This window comes from Pantherophis guttatus, chromosome 6, assembly GCF_059756535.1.
Source record: "Pantherophis guttatus breed Tessera chromosome 6, ASM5975653v1, whole genome shotgun sequence".
NCBI lineage: Eukaryota > Metazoa > Chordata > Lepidosauria > Squamata > Colubridae > Pantherophis > Pantherophis guttatus.
In genome coordinates this window covers 30,759,412-30,772,906 of record NC_142068.1, presented here as the reverse complement: position 1 = coordinate 30,772,906, position 13,495 = coordinate 30,759,412, and the positions used below count along the sequence as shown (strand labels likewise).

Sequence of the window (13,495 nt, the reverse complement as noted above, 5' to 3'; positions counted from 1 at the left end):
TTGATTCCTGAGAATACTATGGACAGCTAAGAAAACCAACAAACAAAAATAGCTCATTGAACAAACAATCCAGGGTTCTCACTCAAGGCAAAAATGACTAGGCTCAAATTATCCTACTTTGGACATATTAGGAAGTCCTATTTCTGCAGAAAGTTCTAATTCTGGAAAAGATGGAAAGAAAGGGAAGAAGAGGATGACCATCAGCAAGATGGGTTAACCCAATAACATAGGTGATGAATACACCATTAGGAGACCTAAATATCAGGTTTAGGTCAGATCATCATGGAGAAAATTTATGTGATCACTAAAAGTCAGCAATGACTCGATGGCACATAATTAATAATAATAGTAATGAAATTCATTATCATTATAACAGCACATGCATATCATTAATGTTTTTAACTTAGAGGCATCAGTGTTCAAGCAGTTGTTCATGTATCAGTTTATCCAATGACCATGCATCCAACGGTGGTCTTCAAACATGGGACATGCAATATGCCTATGTCAGGAGTAAAGCCAAGAGTATATCTTCACTTCCTAGGAATTGTATGAGGAGGAATGGGCTATTCTTGCACCGAAAAAAAAAAATAAACAGCAGAAACATTTTATATATGCATTGAGATCTCTGGGTTCTAGTTTATGTTTCCAGTTATACAATTTATCTGTTCATCATGAAAATAAAAACCATATGTTTGCTGTACTATGCATTTCCTATTACTTGAACAAAGGATACAAATGCTCCAAATATAAATAGAGCATTGAAAATATGATTTTGGAATGTAAACAGTGCTAGTCCCATATAGCAAAATATTACATTCTCAGCCAAAAAGTTCATGAACTCGAACAACTGAAATGAGAAAGAAACAAAATTATTACCTAGGTTAAAGTAAATGAACGTGTACTAGTTGGGATAAGGTAAACTTATCAAACTGGGCATTCATTTCATGATCCACAAATCAGCTCAGATTTTTTAAAATATTAAGCTCCAATAAACAATATGACAAACAGGTAGTTTAGTCTAGTGTATACTACTAAAACTCTTGTTATGACACTTAACTGGGCAAAATGCTGCATTCTAGAACAAGTACTTTTTGAATCAAATACTTTACATACAATTGTGTCCAAAATCCAGGATCCAAGACTCCGAAGAACTGAAATTTGGGAAAGTTGTGACTGCTTCAGCAATACTGGCTGCTACTGGGCTACTGTGGTAACATGATCTTTATTTTCAACAATCTGTGACAGTTTCCTAGCCACTCTCATAATCCCTTGTTCCGTCCCCAACCAGAAGCAGTCACTTACTTGCCTGCTGGGAAGGGAAAGGAAAGATGCTCGCTGCCAGATTCCCACAAAGAGACTCAATATTGAGGCTTGTAGAAAGTCAGAAGTTACTCCTGTTCCCAATGTTTGTGTGCCTACCCTGGGTCATTATGTTTTTTTCTATTTAGATAAGAAAATATCTCTGAAATGATGACCCAACAGGGTATGGGATGTCTCGTAACAGGTAAATGCAAAAATCTGCTTAAATAATAGCCATTATTCTCTACTGCAGCATGTATCAAGCATACTCTGTATATGAATAAAAATGTGCAAAGTCTTTGTTCCCTGTTTTATTAATCAAGCCACATTATCTGCCCCACTTCAAATCTGTAAAAGTGTTTTAACAAGCATACAAAAATACAGGGATAGCTGTGCTGTTAGAAAACCAGTTGACAATCTTATAAAATTGTCAATGTACACATTTCATATGCTATCTAAAATGTTATCGACTACCACAGGATTTATCATAATGGAAACACTAGTTGCCTAGCACAAATCACTTTATTTTGTAATTATAGTTTTTAAAGTTCCCTTAGGAAACAATTACTTCTATTGTTTCCTATGGGGATTTTAAAGAATGTTTTCAAAAACGTTTTTGTCAAAAGCTGGCCAATTTTTCAGCCTGCTGAACGGTAGGTAACATGCCACATGACCTGCCATCCCACCTACTCATGTGGCCTTTCAAATTCTGTTCATTTGGAACACAGCCAATTCAAAATGTTTTGTTCTGAGTACAAACCAAACATCTGTGCCCACCCCAATGCACCTGGAAGCTATTTGTCCAACGTGGTATGTAATGAAGTTATTATGTTAACATGGCACCAATATTAAATTTCAGGAAAAGTTTAAAGCATTACAATATTTTTTGGAACATCCAGAGTACTTGGGAAATTGCATCCTGTCCATATATATTATTTCTCATTTTTAGTCTCTTTGCACCATAACCTTGCCTGCTGCAGATGTCACATATCTAGTATCCATCCTCTCCCAGCAAAAACAGCTCTCAGACTGAAACAGACTGTCTATCCTTAAAGGAGGTGTGTGTGTGTGTGTGTGTGTGTTTTATAATACAGTTGGAAAAACCACATCTGGACACATTTCCAGAAAGCCAACCACACTTTGGGGGTGGGAGGGAGGGACAGGATGAGATTACAGACTTTTATTATGGAAAAGTAGACAATTTGGACTTAATATCATGAGTTTTCTGGATGTCACTAGGAATTGCCAGCGCTTTGCAAATGTGTCCCACAGGCTCAAAGTAATAAGTTTACACTTAATATTAACTCATAATTTTAAGTCATGGTTTTTTGAATATGGTACAGTGATGTGAGTGACATATACTGCTATACTATAAACTATGTTTTACAAAGCACAACATTTGGATTTACAATGACAAAGCAAAACTCAAACAAACCATCTCATGATATAGTATGATAGAATAGAATAGAATAGAATAGAATAGAATAGAATAGAATAGAATAGAATTTTTTATTGGCCAAGTGTGATTGGACACACAAGGAATTTGTCTTGCTACATGTGCTCTCAGTGTACATTAAAGTTCATCCAGAATCATAAGGTACAACACTTAATGATAGTCATAGGTATATGATACATGAACCCAACCTCTCTGCTTTTTAAACTATGGTTAAAGGATAAACATTGAAAACTAACCTAATTCTTAGATAAGTTTGTCTTACCTACTTTGATTTAACAGTGGTTAGATTCAAGGAAGTAAGTCACCAATGCATTTATTTAGCAGAGAAGCATTTGTGAACTTCAGAGCCAGTAGAACCAAATGGGGAAATCATCCATATCAATATGAGAGTTCTTATTTTATGATATATATTAAACAATTATCTCCAGACAAGAAGCTGACAACATACTTCACTTTCTTCATGTTGATCAAAATGGAAAATTACTAATGTGTTATTTCTGGTCAAATATGGCATCATCCTTGGAATGACTATATAGATATTAAAACATGTCCTCAGCAATTCCAATTGAATATTTAGGATTCCAGCAATGTGGATATGTTGACTTCACACTATATTTTTTGAATTTTGATGCTATGAGCCAACATACATATTTAGGCTTGAAAAGGAAAGACTGGGGAGGGGGAGAGATAAAGCTACTTTTGAAGTAACTTAAAAGATGTCACACTTAAAATTATGACTATTCATGATTATGACTATAAATTATGACTATGACTATAAATTATGACGATCTGATCATCACCAATACCATCTTTCGCCTACCCACTCACAAAAAGATGTCCTGGGTGCATCCACGTGCCAAGCACTGGCATCTTATTGATTATGTCATTGTGTGGAGGAAAGACAGACAGGATGTAAAGGTGACCAAGGCTATGCCAAGGGCTGACTGTTGGACTGACCATAGACTCATCATCTCCAAATTAAGCTTTCACATCAAGCCAAGGAGATGTCCACAGGGAAACAAAGCTGTGATGAAACGGATCAACGTCAGTAAACTGAGGAACCCCAACACAGCAGCTTCACTAGCAGAAGATCTTGGCAACCAACTCTCAAAGCTGCAATTAGAGAGAAATGCTGAGAAGAACTGGAAACGCTTTCGGGATATTGTACACTCTTCTGCACTAAAGGTTCTTGGACCCCCACACAGGAAACAGCAGGACTGGTTTGATAAAAACGATGAAGAGATCAAGGCTCTACTTGCTGAAAAGCACCACCATGCTTTTCACCGTGCTTATCAGAATGACCTGTCATCAACAGCTAAGAAAAATGCCTTCAACAACACTCGCAGGACTGTACAGAGCAAGCTTCACAAGATGCAGGACTCCTGGTTGAGTACAAAGCAGATGAAATTCAGTTTACTGATAGAAATGATGCTAAATGGTTCTACAAAGCCCTCAGATACTTGTACGGACCTCAGCCCTAAGGAATCTCCCCCCTACTGGACTCAGATGGTACAACTCTCATCACTGAGAAGACTGATTTTACAGCAATGGGCTGACCACTTCCAATCCGTATTGCACCGCCCATCTTCCATCAACAATGAGGTGATCGACAGAATGCCACAGTTAGATATCAACCACAGCCTGGACACCTCACTATCAAAGACTAAAACCCTACAGGCCTTCATCCAGCTGTTCAGTGGCAAGGCCCCAGGATCTGACGTGATCCCAGCAGAGGTCTATAAGGATGGTGGTGCAGTGTTTGTTAACAAACTCACTCAGCTGTTCCAGTCTTTCTGGAATCAAGAATCCATTCCTCAGGAATTGAAAGATGCGTCCATCATACACTTCTACAAGAGGAAAGGGAATCAACAAGTCTGTGATAATCATAGAGGAATATCACTGCTTTCCATCGCAGGCAAGATCCTTGCACAAGTGTTGCTGAACCACCTGACTGACCACCTGGAACAGGGTTTATTACCTGAGACACAGTGCAGTTTCCACAAACAGCATGGCACTGTGGACATGATCTTTGCAGCCCGACAGCTCCAAGATAAGTGTCAAGAGCAGAATTTTGAATTGTACACCACTTTCATGGATCTCACTAAGGCTTGTCAGTTGTGAAGGTTTGTGGCGCATCATATCGAAGTTTGGGTGCCCTGATAGATTCATCCTGATGGTACGTCAGTTCCACAACTGTATGATGGCTCATGTTCTGGACAATGGAGAAGCTTCAGAGGCCTTTGGTGTTACAAATGTCAAGCAAGGGTGTGCATTGGCACCGACCTTGTTCAGCATAATGTTTTCAACATGCTGTCAGACATCTTCCAGAACAGTTCCTTGGGAGTTAGCCTGAGATACAGGACCAATGGGAAACTGTTCAACCTGCAAAGACTCCAGGTTAACTCCAGGCTATCCAAGATAAAGGAAACTATGCTACATGACCTCCTCTTTGCTGATAACTGTGCCCTATATCAGAGCAGGAAACGCAAGCCATTGTAGACAAATTTGCAGCAGCATGCGAAAACTTTGGCCTCCTGATCAACATAAAGAAGACCAAAGTGATGCATCAGCCAGCTCCGAAAGCCCAACACCAAGGGCCCACCATCACAGTGAATGGACAAAAACATTGGACAGTGATTGGTCCAAAAGCAGTGGACCAATTTACATACCTTGGCAGCACCTGTGCCAAGTGACAGTTGACATTGAGGTCAACTAAAGAATTGCCAAGGCAAGCTCTGCATTTGGCAGACTACTGACCAATGTGTGGGACCGCCGTGGAATAAGCTTTGCTACAAAGCTCAAAGTCTACCAAGCAGTAATGCTAACTACCCTGATGTATTCCAGTAAAACTTTGACTGTTTTCAGGAGCACACTAGGCAATTGAACAACATCCACATGACCTGCCTCCATAGAATTCTGAGGACAAGATGCAGGACAAGGTGGCAGGACAAAGTGGTAGACATAGAAGTCCTCTCCAGAGCAGGCCTGCCATCAGTTCACACCCTGCTGATGAAAGCATAGGCATGCTGGGGAGGCCATGTTGCAAGGATGCCAGACCTTCGCATCCCTAAACAGCTCCTCTATGGTGAGCTGTCTCATGGAACACGGGGGCCATGGGGGCCAAAGGAAGTGATACAAAGACACATTGAAGCCTTCAAGTCCCTGGATATCGATACTACCTCCTGGAAAACCCTGGCACAAGATTGATTGACATGGTACATGCTGATCCACCAAGGCTGCCAGACATCTGAAGAACAACCATAGGACAAGAGAATTGAGCACTCCACAAAGCCAGAGCTGCAAATGCTGCAGCAATGGTGCCCACACATGTCTGCCTGACATGTGGCAGAACATTTCGTGCCTGTATAGGCCTTATCAGCCACCTGCGGACACATTGTGGACAGACCACACAACCTGTTAGATATCAAGGTCTTCTTCAAACACAATGGACAAACATCAAAGTGAAAAGCAAGTAAGAACCCAGTGCACCATAACTATCTTGTAGATCAATTCATTTTTTTCTTTCTTTATAGTATTGCAAAATAAAAAAGGTTTTTTTTTCTGGAAGGTTTACTTTTACAGTTATATAGTTCTATAAATGGCATGTGGCTAAAGCAAATAAAAAACCAGAAGTTCAAATCCCCCTTCCTTTTTCTAGCTTAACTGCCAAAATAAAGAATGTACTAAAAGAAGATCACTTTATGACTCTCACCACTCTTCCATTCAATTATTAGCTATTTCTCAGTCTGTAAAAAAATTCTTCTTTTGAAGTCAGTAAGCTATATTCAATCCTCTTTAGAACTAATCAAGGGATTCAGATAAACTTAGCAGAGTATTGATTTTGAGATCCTCTCTCGCCTTCAGGAATTCTATGCAGGGTGCACTGAACCCTTGAAGCTCTGTTGTTCTTGTCTTCAGTCAGGAACCCTTTTCAATGGTCTTTAGTCCATTCTAAATTCATATATTTTCATCAGCTAACACTGTCTAAGACCCATCTGATTTGCCAGCAATGTTTTCTGCCTATTCTCTAACTACATGTCAGAATTTAGGAAGCGTGACTAGTATTATGAGATAAACCCAGGGGCAAAACACAGCACACAGCACACAAAGCCTTTAGATAATTAACAGTGGTTTTATCTACAGCTAAATATATACAGACTTATACTTGGTAAATACCTTATCATACATCTACTGACACAAGGAGAGCAATGAGATACATGATGAGAGGGAACGTGAGGAGAAGGGAGACGCCTCTAATGGCTTCCCTTATATAGGCAGCTTCTTACCCAGCTTCTTAAAGTGGCAGTAATCCTGCTGCCTCATTCACATTGCATCAGCTTTCAGTTGCCTCCGCTCACAACCTTACATCAGATTACTGTTCTGTCCCCGTCTCACACACGCACACAAACAGATAGCCAGGGGTTAAATAAAACTGGCAGACAACAAATTCTTTCGATAAGAGGATTGGCAGCAACCCAGTAGCTGCTTGCCAAGAACTTTACTCAGAGGGAGGGGTTGTTCCTCCGACAGATAAACCCAAACAAGATACACACAGTTCAAGAATTGTCAAGTCCAGTCCGTATTAAATCCAAGGCAGATAACGTTGTTTCAAAGATACAATGTGACTTGCTAGTAGTTTGTTTTGTCCGTCACAGAGTCTGAATGGCCACCTCACCCCCTTTTATCCCCTGTGGGGTGTGGTCCAATGACTCAGCTTAATCTCTGGCATGCCTCCTTTTCTGCTGCGTGCACCTGTCTCTCCGACGCTGGCATGGATCCAGCCAAGACTTATCTCCGTCACTGTCCGACTGCAAGGAGATACCTGGCTCCTGACCAATCTCTTCTCCTTTGGGAGACACCTGAGGCATTGCCAGAGAGGAGGGTCCTGGAGAAGGAGGCCTGGCCAACTCCTCTCCTTCATGTTTGGAGCCTTCTCCCTCCGATAAGTTGGCCTCGGGGGTCGGAGTCACAACACTTACAGCTCTTAAATCTACATTCCCTGACACTACAGCTCCCACCTTTCTCTCTCCATAGCGCATTTCAACCTTCTCTTTCTTTTACAAGAGATTCTCCCTTTTGATGTGAAAATGTTATTTGTTTCACCTCATTTTTGTAGCTCAATCTTAACCATCCTAGGCACAAGTTGTATGCTTGGGAGATGATGGGACTGCATGCAGATTCTGTTCATTTGCTCCGTAGAGTCCTTCGTGCTCTTTGAACTTGGTTGGTTGCTTGCAGATGTTTCATTAGTCAACTAGATAATATCATCAGTGCAAGTAATGGTAGGGTGTGCTCCCTGTTTATATACAAGTAGTTCTTGACTTATGACTTTAATTGAATGTGGAGTTATAAGTTTTTGAGGTTGCTGAACTGGATCACCAGATAACCGGATCCGATTTTAAGATTATTTGTGTATGTGTGGTGGTCATTACATTCATTTGTTTATTTGATAATTTGGTATAATTAAAAAAAAAATCTTAGGAAAACTCCCTAACAATATGAGTAATATGATAGTGGATAACAACCATTTATAGAAGCATTGACTTCCTTCACTGAATTTCTTTGTAGCCATTTGTATGTGACAAATTTGTTATCTGAGTTTTCCAACATGGCCATGGCTTGCACCTGAGAATGCTCATACAAAAATTTATAAGTTACTAGCTATGGTGTTCTTTCTTATAGTTTGTGAAGAAAGGTGCATGTAATCTTTCTGACCCAAGAAAATAGAATCTGGGCTAGTACAGGTGAATTTCAAATCTTTCAAACTTGACATAATTCCCATACATGTATCTAATGATACACTTATTTGAGACATGGGAACACAGAAAAGTAGATTTCAACAAAAGGAAAGGCACAGTTTGAAGCCAAATTCTCTATTGTTACGCCACTGAACTGACAGAGCTGTGAAAGTTTTAAGGATTCATTGCTATGTCTGTGTTCATCAGAAAGAAGTCATGTCTTCATTCCAAGCCAGTTGCCCCAAAATCACTAAGATAAAAAGATAAAAATGGTTTACCTTTTTTTATTTTGCATCTATATTTGGACTAATGGAACAGGTTACTTGTTCATGGTTCAAAAGAAAAAAAAATCAATCTCATTCTCTCTCCAAGCATCTTATAAATATAACATTTTCTTGTGTCTTGCTATTATAGTCCTAACCTCTGGCAATCAATTCTATTTCTGAAGAGATAGAACACAATTTATTTATTTATCTTCCATTTGCTGAAAGAAAAACTTTCAGCCTAACATATCAAAATCCATTCTATGCCAAGCTTTTGAGTTCAGGATAATGATTTTGTGTCCTTAATTTAAAAAACAAACCTGCTATCACCTGTTGCTGGTATGTCATAATCTAATATTACTTTTCTGCTAGATGTTACATTCTAAATTACTATAACAGAACACTAATATTGCGTTAGTCCTGAAAGGCCCAAGAAGCCAAAAAAGCTGTAGGCTGTTGAAAACAGGTCTATATAGTGAAAAAAGGCACCCACATGTATCAGGGATATCTGCAGGGTTTGATCAAGAAAGTCAATATGGCAACTGTGATGGTGAAATTAAAGCTTTACAGTTTGGGGGAGGGAATGTGTGTATGTTACATCTGTTGAGCCTATAAAACCTGGTGAAAATTTGGACTGAACCGCCATGGCTGCAGGGCTAACAAGACTACTTGGCATCCAGTATGTTTATATATACTGTATATCCTTTTACAACCATTTCTTTATTTAACAATCTATCCAGATGTGCATATTTTTAAATTCTAAAATTCTAAAATTTTAATAAATTCAATATTTTGAAGTGAACTCTATAGGTATATTTCATATTCAGTATATAATAATTATATTATTTGGAAAGGACAATATAATTATCCTTGTGATGGATTTCTCCAGATCTCCTAGTTACAAATGGAAAATAGTGACATTCAAAGATAAATTGTTCTGCATAAGGCAAGTGAGATATTACAAAAATATCCAGAACTACCCAGTGGTGGGTTTCAAATAATTTAACAACCGGTTTACCCAGATTCAGGTTGGCCATTGTGGAAGGCATGGCCCATTCCCGTCCTCCAGCTCTGCTGCAAATGCAGGACGAGTCTCCTGTGACAGCCAACCTGACCCTGGGTGAATTGGTTGTTAAATTAACCCCTCTCCCTGCTATCAAAGTGAATCCTGGGCACTGGAGAAATGGAGAAATGGGAAATGGAGTGGAAATGAGGGAAGGAGGAGGAACAGGGAGAAGAAAGAGAGAAAGCGGCTTCCTCCTTCCCGCATGCCAACTGCTCCGTTGCCCATTTCTCCATTACAGTGCAGCGAATCCAGTTTATTTTGTGTGAGTCATTCTTTTAAATGCAGACTACTCTGCCTTGAGTGGTACTTTTCATGAAAAGATGAGTTTCAGACAGCATGGCACAGCCATCCTGCCACTTCCACACTCAAGTATAACAATGGCTCCCCCCTTTATTTTACAGTGGAAATGCTAGAGGTGATTTCCTATAAAAACTATTTCAGGATTTGCTCCTGGTTTCCGCCTCCTGTTCTCCGCAAGCACTCCGCACGCTCACATTTTGGGTGCTGAGCGAACCGGTTGTTAATTCATGCGCCGCCCACCTCTAGATGGCAGGCTGAGTCAGCCTTGAGCCAGTGAGAATTTAACTGCTGAACTGCATCCAGCAGTCAGCAGAAGTAGCTTGCATTCTAACCACTGACCCACCATAGCTGATTAAATTAACATTTAGAAAGTGGATATTATTCTGAAACAAAATATTCACCTTAGAACAATTTATTTAAAAATCGCTCAGCAAGAAAGGTCACTGATCTACATGAAACCACTTCCAATATACAAGGGACTTTGAAGCCACACTTAACAGGATTTCAATTCATGCTTTTATATTTTAAAAATATGGATGAGTTAAAAAAGACAATGTTGTTAGATCTGTGCACTCATGAGAAAATTGTTAAATCTTCAACAAACACAATACAAACAATGCAAATCTCTCAGTAGGTGTTAGTCTAAGCTAGGTGTAGGCAGCTATAGTAGCTGTCCTTGAGCCTCCTTTTTATGTCTTCTCTGACCATGACTGTTGCAGTTTTCTGTCATTCCAAGGCACAAAAATTTAAACAGTATTCTAAGTTAAAAACTTGTATTTTTAAAAAAAGACTTAAACATTTATCCTATTCAAAACTCAAAAACAGAAATTTCCCAGTTCTGATCCTAAGTACCGTATTTGCAGAAATAAAATAATCAATAATGTTATTGACAGTGCTAGAGTGTTGTGTATGCTAAGACTGTGCAAAGGTTCAAAGGGCTGATTTGCTTCAGTGATGCTTTGAGTAAAATGACTTCTGAAATTTCCAAAGAAAGTAAAGCTGCCATGTCCCTACACTACCTTCAGGAAGGAGTAAGCAGACAATGTTGCATAGAGGAGAAAGAGCAAAAATACTGCATAGATCACATGCTGATATGCACACACACAGAAACCAATGTGGCGCAGTGGTTAGAGTGCAGTACTGCAGCTACTTCAGCTGACTGCTAGTTCACAGATCAGTGGATCAAATCTCACCGGCTCAAGGTTGACTCAGCCTTCCATCCTTCCGAGGTGGTAAAATGAGGACCCAGATTGTTAGGGGGCAATATGCTATTTAGTATACTGTCTTTGGTGTAAGCTGCCCAGAGTCCTCAGAGAGTGGGCGGCATAGAAATATGACAAATAAATAAATAAATAAATAAATAAATAAATAAATAAATAAATGTTTCAATCACATTTTGACCCTTTAAGAGTCTCTTCATAAGCCCACCAAGGCTATCTTTTTCTCAGAATGAGAAAAAGGGCATGGTCATCTTTCTTTCACACTTGATTATGACTAATGAATTGAGTATATTTGGGTCAACTTTTAAAAATTACATCTCACTGTTGCCAAGCAAGTTACAGGGATCTGCCACTTCTGTAGTGTGAACTATCACCTTAACAATCTGTAAAATGGTATTAATATTTAAAGGACATTTAAAAATATTTTAAATATAGTGAAATCTTTTGTGAAGCCAGTTGGAAGCAATTGCACCTGATACATGTTTCTTTGGACTGCTAGCCTTGTTCTATTTAGGGACCAAAAAAAAATAAATCAATGCAGATAAAAATATATTAAACTGCCAGCATGAAAAGAAAGTCCTTCAAATCTTACTATTCTACCCCTTATGAAGATTGCAGTTCGTTTTTCTTGGTGGAATGAAAAAAGAACACATATGGGTAAAAGGGCTCTTGCATCGAATTCTGGAGGGCCTCTGCTAATCCTTGATGATTTTCTTGTGCTAGAGTTTTCAGTGTTCCTTTGCACAGGAGAATAGATGATTCCCCTCCCCCCCAAAAAGTGCTGTTTTCTGTTTTAAATAATAAATGTTTTTATTTGTATATTTTTATTTATATGTTTTAAATAATAAATAAATTAATAAATATTGCCTTATCCAGGGGATAGAAGGGCGGTGTGGTGGCTCAGCAGTTACAATGCTGAGCTTGTCAGTTGGAAAGCTGGTATCTCAGGTTGAGACCCAAATGCCAAACGATGGGGTGAGTGTTCATTTTCTTGGCCCAGCTCCTGCCAACCTCCTCTCGCCCCTTTTGTTCAACATTTATGTAAAGCCGCTGGGCGAGATCATCCTTGGTTTTGGGGTGAAGTACCACCAGTACGCTGATGACACCCAGCTGTACATCTCCACCCCGGACCACCCCAACGATGCCCTTGAAGTGATGTCCCGGTGTCTGGAGGCCGTGCGGATCTGGATGGGGAGGAACAGGCTCAGGCTCAACCCATCCAAGACCAAGTGGCTGTAGTTTCCGACGTCCCAATATAGTCAGTTGACACCATCGCTGACTATTGGGGGCGAATCGCTGGCCCCCACGGAGAGGGCTCGCAACTTGGGCGTCCTCCTGGATTCACGGCTGTCTTTAGAAGAGCACTTGACAGCTGTGACTGGGAGGATCTTTCATCAGGTTTACCTGATTCGCCAGTTGCATCCCTTTCTGGATCGGGACTCCCTACACACAGTCACTCATGCCCTCGTCACCTCCCGCCTGGACTATTGTAATGCTCTCTACATGGGGCTCCCCTTGAGGAGCACCCGGAGGCTCCAACTAGCGCAGAGTGTGGCCGCGCGGGTGGTTATGGGAGCAACATGGCGCTCCCATGTGACACCTCTCCTGCGCGAGCTGCACTGGCTCCCAGTGGTCTTCCATGTGCACTTCAAGGTTTTGGTTACCACCTTTAGAGTGCTCCATGGCTTAGGACCTGGTTATTTATGGGACCGCCTACTACCACAAACAGCCTCCCACCGGCCAGTACGCTCTCATAGAGAGGGGCTCCTCCAGGTGCCATCAGCCAAACAATGTCAACTGGCGGCCCCCAGGGGGAGGGCCTTCTCTGTGGGGGCACCTACTATCTGGAACGAGCTCCCTCCGGAGATATGGAAGATCCCGGATCTGCGCACTTTCCGCCGTGCTCTTAAGACCCTCCTATTCCAGCAGGCCAGCCTGGCCTAATTTTCTCCCCTTTCTTTTAAATTTTTTAAACTGAAATTTTAATTTGTTTTTAAATTATTGGGAATTTTAATTGTCTCGGGCAAAATTATTTAATTTGGTTTTAATTATGTTTTTTAACTTTTGTATTTATGTGTTTTATTCTGTGCCTGTTCACTGCCCTGAATCCTTCGGGAGTAGGGCGGTATACAAATCTAATAAATGAATGAAAT

At 40.2% G+C, this 13,495-nt stretch overlaps 1 protein-coding gene across 1 annotated transcript in view; it reads right to left on the bottom strand.

Annotated features, from left to right (window-relative positions):
• The window catches only part of SLC9A9 (solute carrier family 9 member A9), a 232,268-nt gene that overhangs the window by 107,465 nt on the left and 111,308 nt on the right, over positions 1-13,495 (bottom strand). Inside the window, exon 11 of the mRNA XM_034439299.3 lies at positions 734-847. Coding sequence (XP_034295190.1) covers positions 734-847 — 114 coding nt within the window. The remainder of the gene's footprint in view (positions 1-733; positions 848-13,495) is intronic.